This window comes from Halichoerus grypus, chromosome 6, assembly GCF_964656455.1.
Source record: "Halichoerus grypus chromosome 6, mHalGry1.hap1.1, whole genome shotgun sequence".
Lineage (NCBI taxonomy): Eukaryota > Metazoa > Chordata > Mammalia > Carnivora > Phocidae > Halichoerus > Halichoerus grypus.
This window is the reverse complement of record NC_135717.1, coordinates 59,032,941-59,055,387: the sequence shown is the minus strand read 5'-3', so window position 1 is coordinate 59,055,387 and position 22,447 is coordinate 59,032,941. Positions and strand designations below refer to the sequence as shown.

The 22,447-nt window shown below is 37.2% G+C and overlaps 1 protein-coding gene across 2 annotated transcripts in view; it reads right to left on the bottom strand.

Moving 5' to 3' along the window:
• PLXDC2 (plexin domain containing 2) overlaps nt 1-22,447 on the bottom strand; it is a 462,643-nt gene that overhangs the window by 197,296 nt on the left and 242,900 nt on the right. For both annotated transcript variants that reach the window (XM_078075200.1, XM_078075201.1), the window contains one exon: nt 19,698-19,767. In XM_078075200.1, coding sequence (XP_077931326.1) covers nt 19,698-19,767 — 70 coding nt within the window. The remainder of the gene's footprint in view (nt 1-19,697; nt 19,768-22,447) is intronic.

Sequence of the window (22,447 nt, the reverse complement as noted above, 5' to 3'; positions counted from 1 at the left end):
GCTTGGCTTCATTTGTGGTGAGCCAACTTCCCTAACGCTCTGCTGTGCCCAAAGCAATGCTACTATACAAACCTCATGGTTTACCAGGATGTGCAAGTCAAAGGAATTGCAGGCTTCCCTCTTCTTTACCCAAATGAAAAAGGTCTTGAAAAAAAAACAAACAACAATGGATATGGGACCCAATGCTCATTTTCATCTTTACCAAGTCAAGGTGGAGGCCATCGAACATAAAGGTGGGACACATTTGCTCACAGAATGCATCAGAGTGCTATTTATCCTATTATTCTTCTATCAGTTAACTGCTATTCTCTCCTGGGCTTTCTTTCACTCTGAATTAAGTATCAAGTGTGATGGTTCTTTTTTTTTTTTTTTTTTTAAAGATTTTTTATTTATTTATTTGAGAGAGAATGAGATAGGGAGCATGAGAGGGGGGAGGGTCAGAGGGAGAAGCAGACTCCCTGCTGAGCAGAGAGCCCGATGTGGGACTCGATCCCGGGACTCCAGGATCATGACCTGAGCCGAAGGCAGTCGCCCAACCAACTGAGCCACCCAGGCGCCCCTCAAGTGTGATGGTTCTGACAATGCACTATCCCCTCACTCAATCTCATTTCTGGTCTTCCGTCTTCACCCAATTTAGGTTTCATTGTATTTTAACCAGACAATGGAAATGATGACCAAGACCCAGCTTTCCATCCATCTTTCAGAGTGTAAACAAAGAAACAATCATAATCATTTCCTCCCCCAAAACCTTCAGTGACCCCACCTTACTGGTTACCAAGTTAAATTCAACCTTCTCCTAATACCAGAAACTTTTAAAAAAAAATTCAATATACTTAACATATAGTGTATTATTGGTTTCAGGGATAGAATTTAGTGATTCAACAGTTGCATATAACACCCAGTGCTCATCACACCAAGTGCCCTCATTAATGTCCATCGCCCACTTACTTCATTCCCCCACCCACTTCCCCTCCAGCAACCCTCAGTTTATTCCCTAGAGTTAAAAGTCTCTCTGTTTTTATCTTATTTTACCAAAGACTTTTACATGTAATGTCTCTAACCTATCTTCTTGACCTTATCTCCTTGTGTCTCATGCACAAGTCACCAGACCACTCACCACCCTCCGTACAAGCCGTAAACAGTTGACTTGCATTTGTACTTCCTCTTTCTGCAACTGACTCCCCCAGTTTCTCAGCTTACCCAAATCCTACTCTTGCTTCAAGATCCAAATCCAATGCTACTTCTTCCATAAATCCATTCATGATACACATAACGGAAGTTGCTTGTTGTTTTAAAACCTGGGTTTTCATTGTATCTCTACAATGTATGATGTGTGTGTGTGTGTATGTGTGTGTGTGTAAATTTAGCAGCTGATCTTGGAATATAACTAATTTAGCATTTCCTGTTTTGGCTATTTGTGAGAGGTTTTTGAAGGCTCATGATGGGTGTTATTTATGGTTTTGCTGTAGCGCTGACTGAATCACGCACTGTGGACAAAACATGCTGGACTGAGTCCTACAGCTAGTAGTGAGCCCAGCTTGTGCCCCAGCAAACCAGCAGCAATGTTCCCCAGACAAGGTCAAATACAATTTGGGGGTGAAATTATACATGGTAGTAATATTTCTAAATTGTGGAATAGATATATCCCTTAGTAAATATAAAAAGTAGCTAACCTTTATTGAGTATTTAGTATTTGCAAAGGACTGTTGTATGCATTTTATATGTATCATACTATTTATTATATGTATCATAATATTTAATTCTCATGACCATTTGTGTGGTAGATGCTACTGAAATGGCCAGTTGACAGATAAGAAAACTAAGAAAAGAAGGCACAAAGCAATATATTAATTGCAGAGGCAGGACTTGAACTGAGGCTATATTACTCTATGGAGCCCGCACCATTCACCAATATATTCTAGGTCTACCAGGTGGGAAACATGAACGGTCCACTTTAAGTATCCTATAGTATATACCTATAGAAGTATATTGTATATCTCCACCTCTCTTGGGGCAGCGATCATGTGTTACAGACCGTTTCATCAATAATGTCCAGCATTGTTCCCTGCTATTTACAAGGGAATTGAAGGCAGAAGTAGGAAAAAAATAGCTAGTACTAACAATAGGTTCACTAAAATGTTGAACCTCAATAATTCTTTTCAACCCAGAAAAAGATCTCATTCACTCAAAATTTCACTCTCTTCTTAAACGCAAGGCTATAAATTCTCATTTGCCTTGGGATTTTTCACTGAAAATTAATTTAATACATATTGGAAACATTTAGCTCCTTCATTGCAGCTATATAAAGTAAGCATTGGCTCAGAAAGTGCAGCAACAGGAGAAATCCTTAATCTACACTTAGGGACCACTTGTCAGAAACAGAGTTAAAGTAGATTTGAAACACTTCCAGACCTCCTAGATCCTTAGTGCTATGAAGTTATTCAAATTTTCACTCTTTGACCCATTGCTGTTTATATTATTTTTTTGAAAATAAAAAAAAGGAATAATGATTTACAGAGCCTGTACTATGGGGATTTATATATTCTATTTCTTTCATTCCATACAGTCTAAAATGCACTTCATTAGCATTTGAGGTAAGGCACAGGAAGGCACCACCCTGGTGTGACCAAGTGCCATTACCAACATATCCTTGATTAAAATACCGGTTCAGGGGGGCTCTGGGTGGCTCAGTCGGTTAAGCATCCAACTCTTGATTTTGGCTCAGGTCATGAACTCAGGTTCGTGAGATCGAGCCCCACATTGGGCCCCACACTCAGCAGGGTAGTCTGCTTGAGATTCTGTCTCGCTCTCCCTCTGCACCCCCCTCAAAATAAATAAATCTTTTAAAAAAAACCACTGGTTCAGGATATGTCACAGGTAGTAGAGAAATCATTAACAAAAAGATCTTAATGAAATAAACACAGGCCATGGAAGGCACAATCCACTAACAGAAATGCTGCTTCTGGATGTAAACTACTTATTTTTGTTTTAAAGCAAACCGCAAATATGCTGTCCCGAGTTTTAAATGATCTACTTCATTAGGTTAAGAAATTACTTTCTCATTGCTACCAAGTGGCTCTTCATCAGGGATAGTGTATCCAACTGCCAAATGTCAAGGTCTAGACGCTTAAACTGCATCTATTGGAGAAAGAAATATCACTTACGGTTAGAAAGTCTCTGTGACTGTATGGTCATTCAAGGTTTTACATATGCAGCTCAACAAACAAATATCTCACTGGATAATGTCGATGTTTACTGGCTTGAAGCTTCTGATTAAGGCAAATGGGATGAAAATGATGGACTGTACTTTACTACATGGAAATGGACACCTTGGCAAAATTTTTAAACATGATTTAGCAAACCAAACATTTTTGTGTTTGGTGTTCATAAATTATCTGAGATATTCTCTGAGTTATAGGTAGATTCTCAGTATCTTCAAGCTGAACAGCACACATGAAGACATCATCTTCAAGTCCAAGCATGGGGTTTGGGGGTGGAAGCTACAGATCTAATAGGTGGTTCCCAGACAGAATGCTGGGGTCCATGCTGGCCTGAAGAGGGTAGGTCGAAAAGAAGCACATTTGACTCTCCCGTTGGAAATCACGGGCCATGCACATATGAACTAACAACCCGAAATAGATTGGTATGTCAGAAAATCACAACACCCATAATAATATTTTTGACATTATTTTGTTCTTATTTCTGCCTTTCCAAAACTGGGACTCACAAAATACCTTCTTTATCATGAATTTATTCTTTATCCTTTAAAATTTAGAAGAAATGTTTTTTTTTTTATTATGTCCTTTTGCTTTCCACTTAGGGTACAAAAGGCTCTCATAGAGAACACTTTAATCTTAGAAAAGCCATTGCTTTTAATATAAGCTGAGTGGAAGCTGCACAACCGTTATTCAGACTGGCATTTACATCACTTCTCTGCCTACAGCCCTGATGTGCCGCAAGCTCGATTTTTCAAGGAGCTACTACAAATGTTCACTTTCAGAATGAGTTATTTGAATGAGGTGGTTGTAACAGATACAGTCTCGTTGAATCGATCCCTGAAAGGGGCAAGATAGTCTTCTCTGCTATCCCCTTTCTGAGATCTTATCCACGCAGCATCTGACTATCATGCTAATTTGGAGGATCATCCAAAATTTTGCATCTGTGCCATACTGAGAGGAGACTGTGGACCTATGCTTTGCTTTGCATTGGGGAAATGCTGATGAGACTATGCAGAAATCCCTTATTTCCTAAAGAAAATAACGTAAAAAAATAAGAATGCGTAGGTGGGAATAAATCATATTACAGTTTAGGCACAGATTTGGGGAAAAGTTAATGAAAGACATCAGGCACTAGCTATCTCTGCATACTGCCAGACCACAAAAAAGGGAGAACAAGTACATGTCTCCAGTGAGAAACTCTGAAGGACAGACATAAAACAGAGGTAACATTGAGCCTTGGAAGGGCAATCCTGTGCTCTGTAGTCTAAATTTTGACCTGTCAAACTATTACAAGAAAGTAATTAGATCTGCTATCTAGGGATGAGTAGTGACTTTTTTTCCTCTTATGGTTTATAGGCAGCTGTAGTTGAATTTATGCCTAAAACCTCTAATTGCTTTCTCTATGGTGAAAATAGAAAGGTTTTTTTATAAATTCTTTTTTACTACGGAGTCTCCTGACCAAATGTGAGTTACATAAAGGTACTGTGTTTCTTAAAATGTGTTTTGTCCCTTTAGCAAGCATAATAAACATGAGAATCACCGGGGGAGTTGATGAAACTCAGATTTCTGGGTCCTGCTGCTACAAAGCTAATCTAGTAGGGAATGTGGGTGCCTAGAGGTGGCTGGGGATGGGGCTTTTAGTTTCCACCCTCCACATCAGCTTTGCCTTATCTCCCCAGTAAAATGACAATTACTTAAAATACAGACCTTACATGTATTTTGAAAAGAGAAATGTTAGACAATTTTGCTCTTTTTATTAAAATGAAACAGAATCTATGCAAAAACAGTGTGCATGCTCTGCAATCTCAGCTTAAAGACCCTTTACTAGGCTCATCCCTCATCTAACCAGGTGGCTGATGCTTCGCCCCTCCTACACAGAAATTCTACAGCAGCCCATGTGAGCGGGTCTGGTGCAGGGCCCAGATACCCACATTTATAAGAAACCCCAGGTAATTCTGAGGCAGTCTGTTACTCATTCTAACGTTTTATCAGTTCAGGGGCAGCCACCTGCCAAGCATGAAATGTTGAAAAACACGGCTGCCGTTCAGTTTATGAAAATAAAATTTTTAAAAACGGAATTGAATAGCAGCATCCCTCCCTCCCCCAACAGGTGTGAGCCTGGTACTAAGGGTGCGAAGCTGCAGGAGAAACACTGAAGACCAACCATTGTACAAACACCCCATCATCACTTGAGGAGAAAGCAATGCATGCTTTCATCTTTGACCAGAAAGTGTGCCATCTGTATGTGTACAGAAAAAGGCAAATAATTTAAATATTCTGTGTGGACATAGAAGAGACAAGTTATTTTTTGGCCAAGGAATACACTGAAATAAGGAAGCCACTTGGACAATACTTGAAAAGCCACAGATTTCTCAATAGAGATACTTTTGCAGACACAGAACTAATGAAATTCCTTACTTCTACCACTGCTTTCCTCAGCACCTCCAGTAGCTGGTCCTGAAATCCTTCCTTGTACACATTCTCGACCACATACTAGATCAAGGTATTTGCCAGTCCCATCGGGCCAGTGTTTCCTTCTGTGCAATAGTGTATCTACAAAAGGCAGCCAACAGCTGTCTGTTGTCCTCTATGTCTGTCCTTTTTGAGTGATCATGTGGTCTGCAAAAAAATTCATCTCTTCTGGCCTGACCCTATGCCTTCGCTGAGAAGCAGCCATCTACCCACCTCCCACAGTGTCTCGATGAATCAGAATGACTCTCTGCTTTGGCTGCATGCACGTATCACTCTCCCTTCTCATTCTACCACCCTGATGTGGCCAGTCCTGAAACCCAGCCAAGCTTCTGCTTCTCGGAGGAGGCTGGCTCCTGATTCTTAGTTTGGCTAAAAGACAGGTTACTCAGAATTAGGACAGTGCCGAGAATTTAAGTATCACATTGTTCCAGAAAGTCTGTATTTCTGGAGTTGACTCCTGCCGAGTTTGAAGCCCAGAGTCACTAAGACCTTTGGACATCTATATTAGTTGGCTCAGGCTGCCATAAAAAAATATAGACTGGGTGGCTTATACAACAGAAATTAATTTTCTCATAGTTCTGGAAAGGCTGGAAAGTCCGAGATCAAGGTTCCAGCCGTGTTTGGTTTCTACTGAGGGCTTTTTTCCTGGCTTGTAGACAGCCACCTTCTCACGAAGTCCTCATGTGGTCTTTCCTCTGAATGTGCCCAGGGAGAGAATGAACTCTCTGGTGGCTCTTTGTACAAGGCCACTAATCCCATTGGACCAGGGCCCTCCCCGATGACCTCATTTAACCTTATTTACTCCCTTAGAGACCCAGCTCCACATAGAACCACACTGGGGGTTAGAGCTTCAACATATGAATTCTGGGGGACACAGCTGTTCAGTCCATAACAACATCCTGAAATAAATGTGTCCCAGGGCCACAGAAAGAGGAACTCCACCAAGTCTGGCCTTACTCATTTCTAATTTTCTTGCCCTTACTCATGGGTCTGTTCCCAGAACCCCAGTGCTTCCTGCTGCCAAATCTGCAAGACTTCTGGTAACAGATACAAACTACTTACATCTTCTTATTTCTCCTCAGAAAATACCCAGGAATTTGTTCTCAGTTTCTAATTATTGTAGTGTTAGCTAAACAGTTGCTAATAACCTAAAAATGTGTTGATTAATTAGATTGGGATATCTACTAGTCTTAATATCACTGCAGCATTTAAGCCAAAAATCATTAAAATCCTTTTCTGCTCTCCTTTCACTGCCATATTCCACAATTTGATATTAACTCAGGTTTATTCTCAGGAATGTCAGAGATATTAAGAGATCTGTGGTTTCTATGTTTTAGGACGGCATTGATAAATCCTTCAACAAAAAATTTAAACAGATATTCTTAAAACGGCAATTTTATGAACAATCGCCCCTACCTGGAACTCGGAAACATAAGAAATTTTGAAACAAAAATAATGAAAAAAGCTTTATACCTTATACTCTTAACATTTTCATCTTGTTTGATAAATATATAAGATCATATTGCATGAAAAGAAATACAATGTACTGTGCGAATTTACTCCTTATCAATTCTTACCAGTAAGAATTTTAAATATTAATGGTGTTTGAAAGGGTAATACATGCACATAGTAAAGATCTGAAATGCAAAATGATTGTGAAAATTATATCCCCTTCATATTCCTGGTCTCCAGCAATCCACTAATCCTCCTCTTTAAGGATAAGTACTATTAATAGTTTCTTGTATATCCTTACAGATCTTTCTATGCACTTGAAAGCATATACACATTCTTCCAAATCATCTCAGCGGTAGCTTATGTATGTATAAATACATACCAGTAAATATATACATGCATACACATACATTTGTTGTGTGACACTTTTCTGTACCTTGCTTTTTTCACTAAGTCATGGAGAATGGTCTCATTCTGTTCAAAGACTCCATGGTCCTCCATTCCATGGGTACACAATCCTTTAGTTCATCTGTCCTAACCTGAACATTCTTATTGATAGATATTCAGGTTGTTTCCAATCTTTAGCAATCAATATCCTTATACATTAGTTTACCCACATGGGAGTGCACCTATATGACCCATTTTTAGAACTAGAAATGACAGTGTCAGTTATACATTTTATATATATATATATATATATATATATATATATATATATATATATAAAGATTTTATTTATTTATTTGACAGAGAAAGAGACAGCAAGAGAGGGAACACAACACAAGCAGGGGGAGTGGGAGGGGTAGAAGCAGGCTTCCCGCCGAGCAGGGAGTCCAATGCGGGGCTCAATCCCAGGACACTGGGATCATGACCTGAGCCGAAGGCAGACGCTTAACAGCTGAGCCACCCAGGCGCCCCTACATTTTATATTTTAATAGATAATAACACCAGCAATGCTTGAGAGTACCTTTTTCTCCATACCCTAAAAAAAAACCCACCAAAACCTTTTTGATTTCTCTAACTTGCTCTTTAAAAATCTTTCTAAACCACATGAGTGGAAATAATATACCATTATAGTTTTAATTTGCATTTCTCTTATTAGCAGTGAGATGACATATTGTTCCATGTTGAGCAGCCACTTGTATTTCCCTTTTAAAAATAACTTTTTATTTTAAATTAGGTTTCAACTTAGAGAAAAGTTGCAAAGGTAGTACAGAGTCTTTCAATATCCTGGACACCCTGTTTCCCATACCATTAACACCTATTAGTATGGAATCTTTGTCAAAATTAATGAAACAGTGATACATAATTACCACCAAAATTATTAAAGTAAACATACTCAGATTTCCTTAGTTTTGCGTAATGTCCTTTTTCTGTTCCAGGTTCCCACCCAGGTTACCACATTATATTTTGTTGTCATGTCTCCTTAGGCTCCTTTTGGCTTTGACAGTTTCTCAGACTTTCCTCTGCTTTTGATGACCTTGTCAGTTTTGAGAGGTACTGTTGGGTATTTGGAAGTCAGGTGTGGTTTTCTCTGGCTTCTTTTAAGATTATTTCTTTGCTTTTTTTCCCCCAGTTTAAAAATATATGCCTAAGTGTGTTATTTTGTTTGTTTTCCTGGTTGGTGTTTGCTGAGTTCCTGGCTTGATGATTGTCACTGATTTGGGGAAGTTCTTCACCACTATTATTTCAAATATTTCTTTTTCCTACTCTTTCTTCTCCTGTGATATTCCAATTATGTATATGTTACATCTTTTATTATTGTCCCATAGTTCTTGGATGTTTGATTTTTTTTCCCCATTCTTTCTTCCCTTCAAATTTCCATTTTAGAAGTTTCTCAGTCTTTAAAGGGCCTATGTCCTTGGGCTGTGACCTTCAAAGTTTTTTTCTAGTGGAATAGTGTCCCCCCCACCCTCCCGCCCCAGCTGTAGCATTCTCAATCTATTTACGGGAAGCCCTGAGTCCTGTTGACCATGTATTGTTATTGTTATCTTCCCCTATGTGAGGCAGGAAGGTTCCAGGCAGCTCTAGTGGAAACACAAAAGCATCTTCTAGCTAGGCTAAGGCCCTAGGAAAAAATCTTTCCCTGAAGATTAGGCCTTTGTTTTGGAGAAAGTTCTATATGTATTCCACAATGATTACTCTTCCTCTCTCCCAGCAGAGCTATGAGGGGACCCTTTTCAGATCCTCACTCTGAGGACCTGATGGGGTTCCTGGAAGTCAAGCCCATACAAGCTTAAGGGCCTCCCTAAGACCAGAGACTCCAGGAGTTTCTTACTCTTAGGCTAATGCACACTCCAAATCTTGAAATTACCATTTAAATGTTATTACCAATTCCTGCTGCCGGTGGCTTCTGCTCAGATGCCTACACCTGTCTCTCCAGATTCTAGGGATGGTGGTTCGTCCTATAAGCTCAGCTCTCTGATGGGTCCATTGAAAGTTACTGATTTTCAGCTTAGGTAGCTTTTTCTTGTTGTTAGATTGAGAATGACAAGTTCTAAGATCTTTGTAATGGGGAGCTGAAATCAGAAGTTCCTGTAATTCCTTTTTAATAAACTGCCTTTGCTCATTGCTTCGTTGCCATATTTATCTTTTCCTTACACTAAATCTTTATATATTAAGGAATATAGCCCATTGACTGTCGTGCATGTTGCAAATAGTTTCCTAGGTTTTTATTTCTTTGTTCTTCAATTTTGATGTTTAAATGCCATGAATTTTTAATATGTGCAAATTTTAATATACACAGTTTTGTCAATATTTTCTTTTACAGTTTCTAGGTCTTGTATTATTATTATTATTATTTTTTTTTTTTTTGAGAGAGAGAGAGAGAGAGAGACAGAGTCTGTGTAAGCAGGGAGAAGGAGCAGAGGGGGAGGAGTAGAGGGAGAGGGAGGAGGTAAGAATCTAAAGCTGACTCCACCCTGAGTATGGAGCTCAATGTGGGGCTTAATCTACCATCCTGAGATCATGACCTAAGCCGAAACCAAGAGTTGGAGGCTTAACTGAATGAACAACCCAGGAGCCTGAGGGTTTTGTATTCTTAGTAAAATATTCCTAATTTCAGGATTACAAAGTAATTCTCTCTAGTTTTCTTCTAGTGTATTTTATATTTATGAGAGAAGAAATCAGGTTAACCCACATAATATATTTCAAATCCTATGAAAAATAAAAGACTTTAGCAACAGCATTGTATATCAGTGGGACAAATACAAAAAATAAATGGTGTTAAAATAAACTGGTAGCCATCTGCATTGAAAAGAAGTCAGATTCCTATTTACTTTTTATAATAATAAATATAAGGATTGAAATATGACCTTATTTTCAACTTAACATTTGGAAACTCAGAAATAGAAAAATAACCACCATTACAAAACAACCAGCATTGCTTTTCCCTCCATTTTATTTGCATGGTATTTTAAAATAAATACTATTTTATGTAATTACAATTTTATATCTTGATAATCATCATAAGCATTCTTTCCATGTTAACACACCACCTTATAACTTTAATTTTTAGTTACGTAACATCTCATAAGTCTTATTTTTTTTTAAGATTTTTTAAAAATTTATTTATTTGACAGAGAGAGAGACAGTGAGAGAGGAAACCCAAGGAGGGGGAGTGTGAGAGGGAGAAGCAGGCTTCCCGATTGAGCAGGGAGCCCGATGCAGGGCTCGATCCCAGGACCCTGGGATCATGACCTGAGCTGAAGGCAGACATTTAATGACTGAGCCACCCAAGCACCCCTCATAAGTCTTACTTTTTAAATTGTATACAAGTTAGGAATACTCAATAATTTCCAGATTGTATAATCAGTTTTATTCGATTTTACTTAATGCTAAAAAAATAGCTTTAAAAACTTCTTCAAAATAATCTCTAATTATTGAGAACTGGAAAGGTAAAAAGAGAGAATAGTAAACACTCCTTACAAGAGTGCACTGGTGTAAAGTTTTGGGGAGTAGCTGTGTTTTGAGTGCATTTTGGAGGAAACTGATAACTTACTTAGAGAATTACTACTTCAAAGAAAAAAAAAACAGGAAGAAAATAAAAGTCAGAGCTGAGCTCAATGACTAAAACTTCATAAATAGTAAACCCATAAATGGTAACTCTTACCCTATTTATATTTTAACCACAATTAAAAAAATGTTAAAGAGTTTTTACTCTTTAACACTTACATAATCCTTTTTTTTTTTTTTTTGCAAAATCTAGTTTTCGGAATTCTCCTAATTTCCTATTTTTCTACAGTAATCTAAAAGTGCTATGGGTTTTCTCTGCAAGTTATTAACTAAAATGATGCTTGCTTTTTAAAGTAGCTGAGGATATTGACAATAAACCAATTAGAAAGTGTTTTTTTAATCTTCGCCTTCAGCAGAAACCTCTCATTTGAACAATAATCCAAGCAGATTAAAAGCAAATATCTCTGTAGCCCCCCAGCTAGTCAGACCAACAATGTAATCTTAACCGACCATAACCACATTAGAAATAGCCAACAAAACATTTAGAATTTTTATTTTTTAATACTATGTTTCAGCCTCAGAGCTGTATCAGTTAAAATGAGAACAGCATTTTGAGCTGTTTTCACAGTACACCTACTGGTTTTCTGTGAAGTGTTAAAAAATAAGAAAAGATCCTGAAAATAATGGTGAGCATTGAAATAACGGGTACCCATAAAGAAATGTGTCTCCTAATTCAAAGGCAAAGCATCACACATAAATTTAACTAGATAAATATTTAATTTTGCATCTGTGGTTATGTCTTCAATATATTTTCAGGTTGGTTACTAGCAATTAAGTGAATCTCAAATCTATAAAAGGCAATCTGGATGCTGCTGGGAGGGGATTTCCATCAGTTAAGCCATAACTAACTTTATGCTTTGATGACTTGTCCTTAAAGTTCTTGTCATACAAAGTGTAGAATACAAAGCATGATATGTGTGGCCTGCTGATTATAATAATGACTGTTATCCAGTTATAGCCCTATCATACCACAATTAGAGAAACATTTCAAGATTCTTCTGCCATGCAATTACAAAATTGTTAAATTCTGAGACAATCAGAGTTACAGAATGTCAGCATTGGGAGGTTTTTAGAGGAGATTCTGCACTGCAGTTCGAGATGACAGATATGCCTATGCTGATAAAGAGGACCTCCCAAGTCATCTAGACCCTTTATACCTCCCACCCAGGAATGGATGAGCCAGTCTTTAAAAGGAGTGGTTAGAGATAGTGACAAGTTAAGTCCCTACACATTCTCTGAGATATGGATAATGTCATCAAAGAAAATAAAACAAACTACTTTAATAAGCAAGCACAGCTTTATGGAAGAAGTATTTTGAAAAGGATAAAAGAGGAAAATTAACATATATAAAAGTACAGTAATAATAATATATGCTATTAATTAGCATTTTCTATGAAATAGGTATCAATAACAGATTATTAGTTAACTTAATCTTGAACAAAAATCTTTCTGAGGGAGGTACTTTTATTATGCTATTTTATAGACTGGAAAATCGAGGCGAGAGAGAGAGAGAAAGGAATTTGTTAAAGATTACAACAGCTATGACTAGTTTGACTTACGGACCTATATATTCAGATTTGATTCTATTTATCTTAACCTAGATGCCAGACTGCTTCTCCAAAAAACTGAATTTCACTTGCTGGCTTTAGTAGGAATTAAGGGAGCTTTTCTGAATTTATTCCTGAACTGGCTAGGGTCCCAAGTCAGACCTGAAGTGCTTAGTATTTTCTCCCCTTCTTTTCCAGGATCAGACAATGCTAGAGCAGCTGGTGTGGACTGCTACCTTATCAATCAGTTACCTAGACTCCCTTTGTTTTCAATTGGGTGATATATTTGAGCATCTGTGCAATATTGTTATTTTTCTGAATTATTGATGAAGTGACTAGGACAGGATGCAAGCAAAATATTTGTTGCCAATGTTTCAAATAAAGCCTGGATCCCCGAGAGGATAAATGGTGCTTTCCAGAGGCAAATGTTCCTGGGTGAATGTCTAAGCACTAGTGATGGGTAGACTCCTCTGCGGCTGTCATGGCAAAGGAAGGTGCTAAATCTGGAGAATGTGCTTTTCACCCAGACTCTCATCCTGGCTGATCAACATTCCCCATTCCTGTCCCCAATCATGACTTAACTACCATGCATTAATGGTCCTCTCCTTTTTGTTTTTCTAGAATTTTCTTCCTTTGTTCTGCCCATATTTCTGCCTCTCGTATTTTTCTTGCTCATTCCTATTGACTTGAGTTTATTTCCTGGGTGGCCCCTCTCCTATTGCTCTAATCTCCATCCACACTTACCCCTGGCACCAAGGACTCAGTGCTAATGGAATATGATGTGTCGATACACAGAAGAAACAAAGGGGCTTGAGAACATGCAGTTCATAAAGTCACAGTGAAAAGAAATGTAGCAATGTTGGTGAATCTACCAAATTTACTTCTGGACACTAGACAGTTTGGGGAACAGTCAATCATCTAGGAGGACTGCTAAAATGAACTCTCTCAGGTTTTCAGAGGTATGTCTCAGAGAATCATTTAGATACAGCAAAGCAGACAACACAAAACTTATCTTTCTGTCCAGGAATCCTTGAGACCTTGTTTGTTACTTTAAATTAGTGAACCGAATGGGATGGCTTTATTTTGTCCTGCATCTATCCCTTCAGTACCTTCCCTTCATGCATCAAATCTCCAGAGACCCATAGCTTCTGCTTTCTCTTAATAATAACAACAATGGTAATAATAATAATAATAATAAAAGACAAAATAACTCCCTTCACTTTTTCACTAGATTCAGAATGTTAATGGATGCATTCAGTTCTGTTCTATGAGGTTATACACTTGAAAGACGACGGACTTGGTATTTTTAAATCAATCATCATGAGTAATAACTAACTCTCTTTCACTCTTAAAAAGCCTGTTATAACTGTTATTAATCAAGTCCCTCTAAAAAGCATGAAATATTACTTGGGACTACAATTAAAATATGACTATTTGAAAGAGAACAAAAAAAGAAGCTGGAAGATTTGCTAATACACACCCAGAAAACCCAATCAAAATAATACTCACTACTTTTCTTTTTTTTTTTTAACCTCTCTTAAAGTGAAAAAAAAAAAACCCCAAATGATTATAGATCAAATTTAGGAAATTACTCTAAATTTGAATTTAACATAGCACCATTGCTCAAAGAGTAATGGTTGTTTTTTCTTGGGAGGGGAATACATGGAATGGGAGGCAGGGAAAGAAGGAAAGTAAATATTTTACTTTTGTCTTTTTGACTTTTTTAATGCCATGCTCTGATTTTTCATATCTTAAACACCGATGACATAATGAACATTTTATATTTCGTTAGTTACCACGCGGCAAATGAAATAAAATAGATCTAATATTCAACACCTTACATGAAAACAGTGCTGTATGTCAGTTATATCAAAAAAACAAAAAACTGGAAAAAGAAAACAGAGAAGTGTGAATAAAACTGCTTTTGTACCCTGAGAAAAAACTCTAAACCTCCAATTAGAAATTCATGTAGAAGGGAAGGGAGGGCAAATCCCTCATACAATCAAGGTGAGTAATAGCTGTTCATCATTACCTTTTTAATTTATGTCATCTTTGATTCCTAATCTTGCATACAACTGCCTGTAATTCCACACACAATTTTAATTATGAACCAGCATCTGCCTACATACTTAAATTCTGGGGTCAGATTTATCTGGATATTGTCACCCTTTATCTTCCCCATGATTTTGAAAGCATCACTCACCTGTCCCCAGCTCTTCTCTCATCGTAGTTAGTGTATGTAACCAAGGATGGGCTCATGAAAAAGGTATCATTACAAGTGATGGTCACAAGAATTAAAAATCAAATCCTCACACTTAAATCTACTTTTTGAAACATTTAAAAGACCACCTGAGCAGCCTAATAATGAAAAAGAACCAATTAGAGTATTCATATAGCAAGAAAATGAAAGCAGTGTGATATCCACTACGCTGTGTTGTTGCAAACAGCACAGCTTAGTGGTGCCATTAATGGAAATGTTTTCATAAGAGGCACAGAATACTAGTTTTTTTAATGCCTGGAGTATTTGTATTCTGAAGTATCTTTTAAATAAAAAGATAAATGAATGCTTTCAGATTCTGTTACCAGTGAACCAGAAAATAAGATGGTATTTCCAATTCATTTTGTGCGTTATTTGTATGGATGATTGAAGCCTTTGAAAATTAAAATGCTTAACAAACAAAGATCCATGTTTATAATTTATAAATAAATGGCCAAATATTTAGTTTTTATTTACATTTTTAACTATAAACTTAAGTCTGTTCATAATGAAATACATATATTTAAATACAAAGATGGGTCACAATAAATTATGTAGATGTCTGTATTTTTAAACTATTTTCTGTTTTGAAATGGTGCTGATCTTAGCAGTAACACAGACACTTTAAGGTCATTTCAGTCTTAAAGAAATTTGTGTCTCTGTGAACAGAGAAAGAGAGGAGGGGTGGGGGCTGGATTTTAAGGAGGCATGGGAAATGGGAAAACGGTGTGGTAGGAACGAAGGAGATTGTGGTTGAAAATATCCACTTTCACATTTCATTTTCTTTTTCCCCAATCCAATGTAAAAACAAGTTCAAGAGGAATCTGTAGACACAATCGAAGAGAACTGACAGTCAATAGAATATTCATTTCCGCTTCACAGACACCCATGTGTCGCTCTTTAAAAATCCCAGTCCCCTGTCTATTTAGAATGGCCTGCAGTCAACTTGACTTAACCTCACTCACCGTTTCTACTTTTCTCCCAAGCCATTCATGGTTAATAACTTTTTCAAGATTCCTAATGTGACGAGCATTTCTGAGATAGGTCCATCTGCCTCTCACACCTAGTCAATCACAGAAGAGATTCATCAAAAGTCTGTTCACAGTCCCCTTTTAAGCTGTTCTTAGTTTTACTCACCACGTGCCTAGAAACCTCCACAACCACAATGATGAAAGAACTCAACGATGTGTCTTGCACTGGCCCCTTCTCTCCTTCTTCACTGTACCCACCCTGGTCAAGGCACTGCAGCCCTTGCGGAAATACCCAAAGCCTTGCTGCTAAGTGCGTTCTTGGCCTCTACCCGCCCCTCCCCCCATTACCCTGCTTTCCAATGCCAGCACAGGCCAGATCTGCTCTCTACTCAAAAACCCCTGATACCTGCTGGATATGCAAATCTATAATGTTCAAGGTATTTCCCATCCCTCCTCCCATCTCTCCTCATTAGACTCTAACTCCAATCCTCCATTCAGGATAAACAGATACACTTGTCAATCCTCCACATATGTTCACTATAGGTTCAGCACTGTCCCTTAGCTCAGCATCCCCTTGTCTGTACCACCCCACCCCTCTCCATGTCTTTTCCACCTGCCTCTTTGCCTACTAAACTTCTACCTTCCTTTAAGGCCAGTGTGACAAACCTGCTCTTGATTGGCCCAACAGGAATGGTCTCCTCTTGGAGCAACCTTCTGCTTCACCACATTTACAGTGAGCTTCCTCTTACACTTAGTCATATACCCCTTTCTCTTCTTAGATTCTAAGCTTTGGAGCAGGACCCGTAATTTATTCTTCTTTGCATACAGCGAAGTATCACATACTGTGCCTTTCACACAGTAGGGACTCCATCAATACTGACTGAATAAATGAACAATAGAAGTGCAAAGAAGCTATTTATTTAGCTGAAAACTTTTACAGGAGGGGCGCCTGGGTGGCTCAGTCGTTAAGTGTCTGCCTTCGGCTCAGGTCATGATCCCAGGGTTTATGGGGATCGCATCGGGCTCCCTGCTCCGCGGGAAGCCTGCTTCTCCCTCTCCCACTCCCCCTGCTTGTGTTCCCTCTCTCGCTGTCTTTCTCTCTGTCAAATAAATAAAATAAAATCTTAAAAAAAAAAACCCAAAAAACAAAAAAAAAACATTTTGAAAACTTTTACAGGAGATTTCTGGTTTCATTTTGAAGGAACTCAGGTAAATGTCTAAATTATCTCAACTGTGTCTCTTTAAACAGGGTATGGATTTATATATGCAAGTTCCAGGCTAGCGTATTTTAAGTCGAGAAAAAAGAAAGAGTTTCTTTACAATAGTGTTTTCTTCAAAGAAGATAGAGATCATTCAAGACACCGGATTTTTCACTTATTTTGAGGATATTTTCAAAGGAAAGTGGTACTTTGAAGCAGTAAAGTTGATATAGCTATTTATTTGTGTTTTTTTTTTTTTCCTACCAACTCAGCTAAGGGAAATCTTAGTTTATATTGGCTGAATCACTGACATTATTTTTAAGGATAAAACAATTGAGAAGCTGAAAATCAAAGGTGCCCATATTTTTACCATTGTGTGTATAGATTTTGAACAAGTGTGATTAAGAATTCACTTTTTAAAATTCAGTGGAACACTAGTAACCCAAATGTCAGAAAATATGCCATATTATAAAATAACCATGCTTATATCATACTTTAAAGATGCTAGGAAGCATGATGTAATTCATGGTGTCGGGGTGATCTTTCAACCTTACCTTTTTCTTTTTCTCTCATTCCTTCAACACATGGATTAAATGGCTATTAAATGCCATGCAGTATAGCACAGAAATACACAGTGAGCTCAAAAAGACAAGGTCCTCGTGTGAATTCTGCCTTATATTTAGTCCTTTTTTTAAAGATTTTATTTATTTATTTATTTGGGCGGGGAGGGCATAGGGGGAGGGACAGGGACAAGCAGACTCCATGCAGAGCACAGAGCCCGACCCGGGCCTCGATCTCACAAGCCTGAGATCAGGACCTGGGCTGAAATCAAGAGTTGGATGCTTAACCAACTGAGCCACCCAGATGCCCCATATTTAGTCCTTTCTTTACACAAAATTTAATAGTTTCAGAACTGAAGCCACTGGCATTCCCTGAAACCAGCTCTTCTGCTTGAGTTTGTAATTTTGGCTGACAGCATTATTTCTCTGTTTGAAGCCACAGAATTGCCAAGGCCCTCAATATGTGTTACACAAACTACTGCAATATTTTCCCAATTATGTGTACTAACCCCAGTCTTTTTATACTTGAAGGCATTACACAAATGTCTGGATTCAGCTTCTTAAGCTCATCACTTACCTAAGTAAGGACTAATGACTCCAACTGACTCTTGAGGCAGTATATAAAATCGTCCCAATCTACTTTTCTCATCTTAATAAGCCATGTTTTTTTTCTTTTTTCTTTTTTTTGGTAAACCCACCCTCAGCTTCACTCAAACTCAATTATTTGCTATCCTAAATACACCTTACCCATTTCTTCTTCTGTATATTTACTCAAGATATTCTTCCATGGGACCTACTCTTCCTTCCCTACACAACCTTTGAGATTGAGATGTCCTTTAAGAAAGATCTTAAACAGTAATTTCTCTATAAAGTCTTGTAGGATTTTCACAGCTGTCTGAGCTTTGTCATCCCTGAAAACCCGTATTTCATGATTTGTATTTTCTAAGGAACTCCCACATTCTGCTTCACTCTAATAGTCCAATAGACAATGTAATCCCAAGGCAGAGGTACCTTTATTTACCATTGCTCAGAGTAGGTACTCAAAAACTTTTATTTGCTTGTTGATATTTCCAGTTACAAAGCTTATCCTGAATCCTACATAATTCTAAGTCTTATATTAAAATATGGCAGTAGTGATCAACATGATTCTCCTACCATTTGGAAGAGCAGTAATGAAACCAGTGAAGGAAAAGGACTCTGGTCTTTGGTGCATTAGGCATGGGCACTCTGCAGATTTCCTCCCAATTCTGGATTTCTTTTAACTTACTTCTTTACTTAGGCTTCCAATTTTTATGTTTTTCTGTCAGAATACAGAGATATTCTCTGGCCTTTTGCTTATCTCTGCTAGTAGCACTTAAGGATTACATTTTTTTCTGACTTCTGGGATATACTATAAGGAACAATAATTGCCTTTCTAGGGTATTGCTAATCTCTAAAGTAACCTCCAAAGGTTGTGCAGAAAAATAAAACTAAAAGATTACAAACTGAATCTCAGTGCTTATTTTTAAAATTCAAATGAGTGCTCAGTCAACATAAGTGGCATTAAAGGCGTTGGGGGAGAACCCAAATAATTAAAGCTAATATACATGAGGTGGGGTGTGTCTATATATATTTACATCAATCAATTCTGTATATTAAGAGAAAAGAAAAATACTGTAACAACTTCCTTAATCACCTTTTTTGTTTTTTCTAGGTCTCTTCCCATGTATGCAGTCTTACCATATTACCAAAAATGAATTAAAACATAGAAGGAAAAAGAAGGGGGAAAAAAGTAGAAGGAAAATGGATGAATCCAAGCTGAAAATTATTATAACTACATTTTTTTTCTTCTGAAAAGTTTTTCTAATAGCTCTACTCTTTCTTAGGTTTTATTTACACCCATGACTTTGTGATAGAAGACAATGGTTTTCCCAATAAGTGTCCCCCTTGAAATGTAAAGTAAATTAAAAATAATAACTATAGTGAAACTATAGATTATTTAGGGTGAATGGGTAGAAAACCACTTACCCCCAGTTGCCACAGTGATTTCACGTAGGAAATGGCCATAAAATGGAAAATCGAAGGACAGATTCACTCTCTGCAAGGAACAACAACCAGAAAAGAAAATCAATAATGTGCATAATAGTAAATGTAAAATGAAAAGTCTTCCACTTAAAAAAAAAAAAAATGATGCTTCTACTTTGCACGACTATGATTGCAGTTGGCTATTCGATCCTGAGTCCTAGATGGTAATAAATAATTTTTTTTTTTTTCTGGTAATTAAGTGTTTGAAGCATGTGAGAAGAAAAAAATTTGCACTGTTATGGTCTGTCGGTCTGTTCTTCCCTTACAAAGGAATCTGGAAGTTTCCACTGTGATTCAAGCTACTCTCTCTTAACATCACTATTGCCTTTTAGGTGTCCCCTGAGAATCAGTTCAGTTATCAGTGACCAGTTTATTTCACGGTTCTTTTTAGTTTGATTAGTTTTCTCCAAAATAGTAGAGCATGTTATCTGTCAGGTTCCATTGGATACAACATCAAAAAAATGATTTTATACAATTATACATTCAATTTGTCTTCTGTATATCCCATAATGAAAGGCAGTTTCATGGAACAAAATACCTTGCACTGTGATCGAGACCTGCAGATATTTTTATTTTTGGTGTAATGAGCTCTCCAGATTCAGTTTATTACATCCACTTTCAAAAGCAGAGTTGAAGAATAAAAAATGCTGGTTACTGGAGAACTACTTTTCCTTTGCATAGAAGAAAACTGGAGAGACTTAAGAAGAAAGCTCATAAATTTCACCCTTTTTTTCTAAAAAGGGGACTGAAGTTTTTTTATTTTATTTATATGTATTTTAATTTATTAGTATATATATTATATATTTATATTATTTACAAGATATATATTAACATTTTATATATCATATATATTTATACATTAAAAATATATACAATTTATACAATAAATATATATACATAATACATATAGTAAAATAAAAACAAAACACAACAAAGCAAAATAAAAACCCTAGACTTTTCATGGTGAAGTGATATGAACCAGATATATTATTATTAGACAAGAAGCAAGAAAAACAGTGAGTTATAACAAAGATGACCAACTGAAATAAAAGAATCCTGAGGGAATGTAATTAGCTGGTTTAGAGCCCCACAGCACATACAAACTACCTATAGCAAAAGGCCTTTTTGTTAAAATTCAACAATCTCTATATTATAGCTTTCCCAATATACAAATTAAAAAATGTGGAGATGTATACCTAGATTGAATTTTGCTCATTCCAATTTTGCAAATGATTGCTTTTTTATATCCATCAGAGATTTCTAATGACTTATTTTGGCATGAAATTAATGATTCAAAATTTACAGTAACTTTCAATTAGTTTTTCGTCCTTCCTTTTTAATGAAAGCTGCATCTTCAGAAAGGGATTATCACCATTTTTATTTTTTTGCTGACTAACGGGAACAATAAAACCCATTTTCACTGCACTAACTGAAATGAGTGGTCACCAATAACCCTCAAATAAAAGGTTTAATGGCAAAATCATGTATCTCACAAAAGGCATCAAAAATAATTTTATAAAGGAACTTGCTGTGGTGTATTGTTCTTCATCATTCTAATCTATTTCCATATTCATGGGCAAATTGGTAAAATTTATCACTTTGGCATCCTCACTTCCAGAGTAGAAGTTGGGTTTAAACATATATCACTAACAAACTCTATCAATTACTACCACAGATGAACCAGAAGAATATGACGTTAGTTTCTCAGCCACCACAAATATTTCAATATTTTTAGAAGAAGACTGAGAAGCATAAATACATAAGTTAAAGACTTTCTTTTTTGAGAAGTAAATAAGCTCTCAAAGAAAATTTGCTACTATATTATCATGAAGAGTAATATCAATGATTGAACTGTTTCCCAGTTTACCTTAGTTACCACCATGACTGCTTCACGGACACTGCTAAGGAACAGCAATGGAAATTTAGAAAGAGCTACCTTCTCAATACTTGTGAAATCCACCCATTTTTTCTGTGGGTAATAGTTCCCAAATGTAGGAGCCTAATAACTTCTTCATAGTGTGTTGGCTCCATTTTCCCTAGAATTCGTTCTCCATACTATCTGGGATATCACTCTCCCACTTAAGATCATTCAATCTAGATCCCACGATCTCTGCCATCATATCAAAATAGTGACCATGAGTTCTAAGGCCCAGCAGTAACTGGCCCCTGCTACCTCACAAATTTCCCTTCCCATTTTCTGCTCTAGCCAATCTTCTAGAACATCCTTTAGTTCCTTGTAACTGTCACCTTTAATCTTGGGTCTGGTACTGCTACATGATCTCTTCTGACTGCCATAGTCTCTCAACCTTGGTTGGCCATGGCTTCCACATTCTTTAAGCCTTGGCTCAGTTTGGTTGGTGCTCCAAATATCAACTCTGATATAAAGATTTAGGGGCGGATAGTTTGTTTGGAAGGTGATCAAGACGCATTTGCTAAAGAAAGTGGGAAAAGTGAGACAAGGAAAGAGAAACCAGTGATAGATACATTATTAGGTATGTTACTGCTCTAGTTAGTTCTCCCGTTGGAGAACCTCAGAGAAACAATGGAAAAGACATGCCTCAGAATCTTTTGTTTGGAAGTCAGGAGGCTGGGACATTTATCCATGAACTCCCATCTCCTACGGAATGGAGGCTAACTCGCCCCTCCACCAGACTACCCATGCTTGCACCCTCAGGCAGAAAGAAGAGACACAG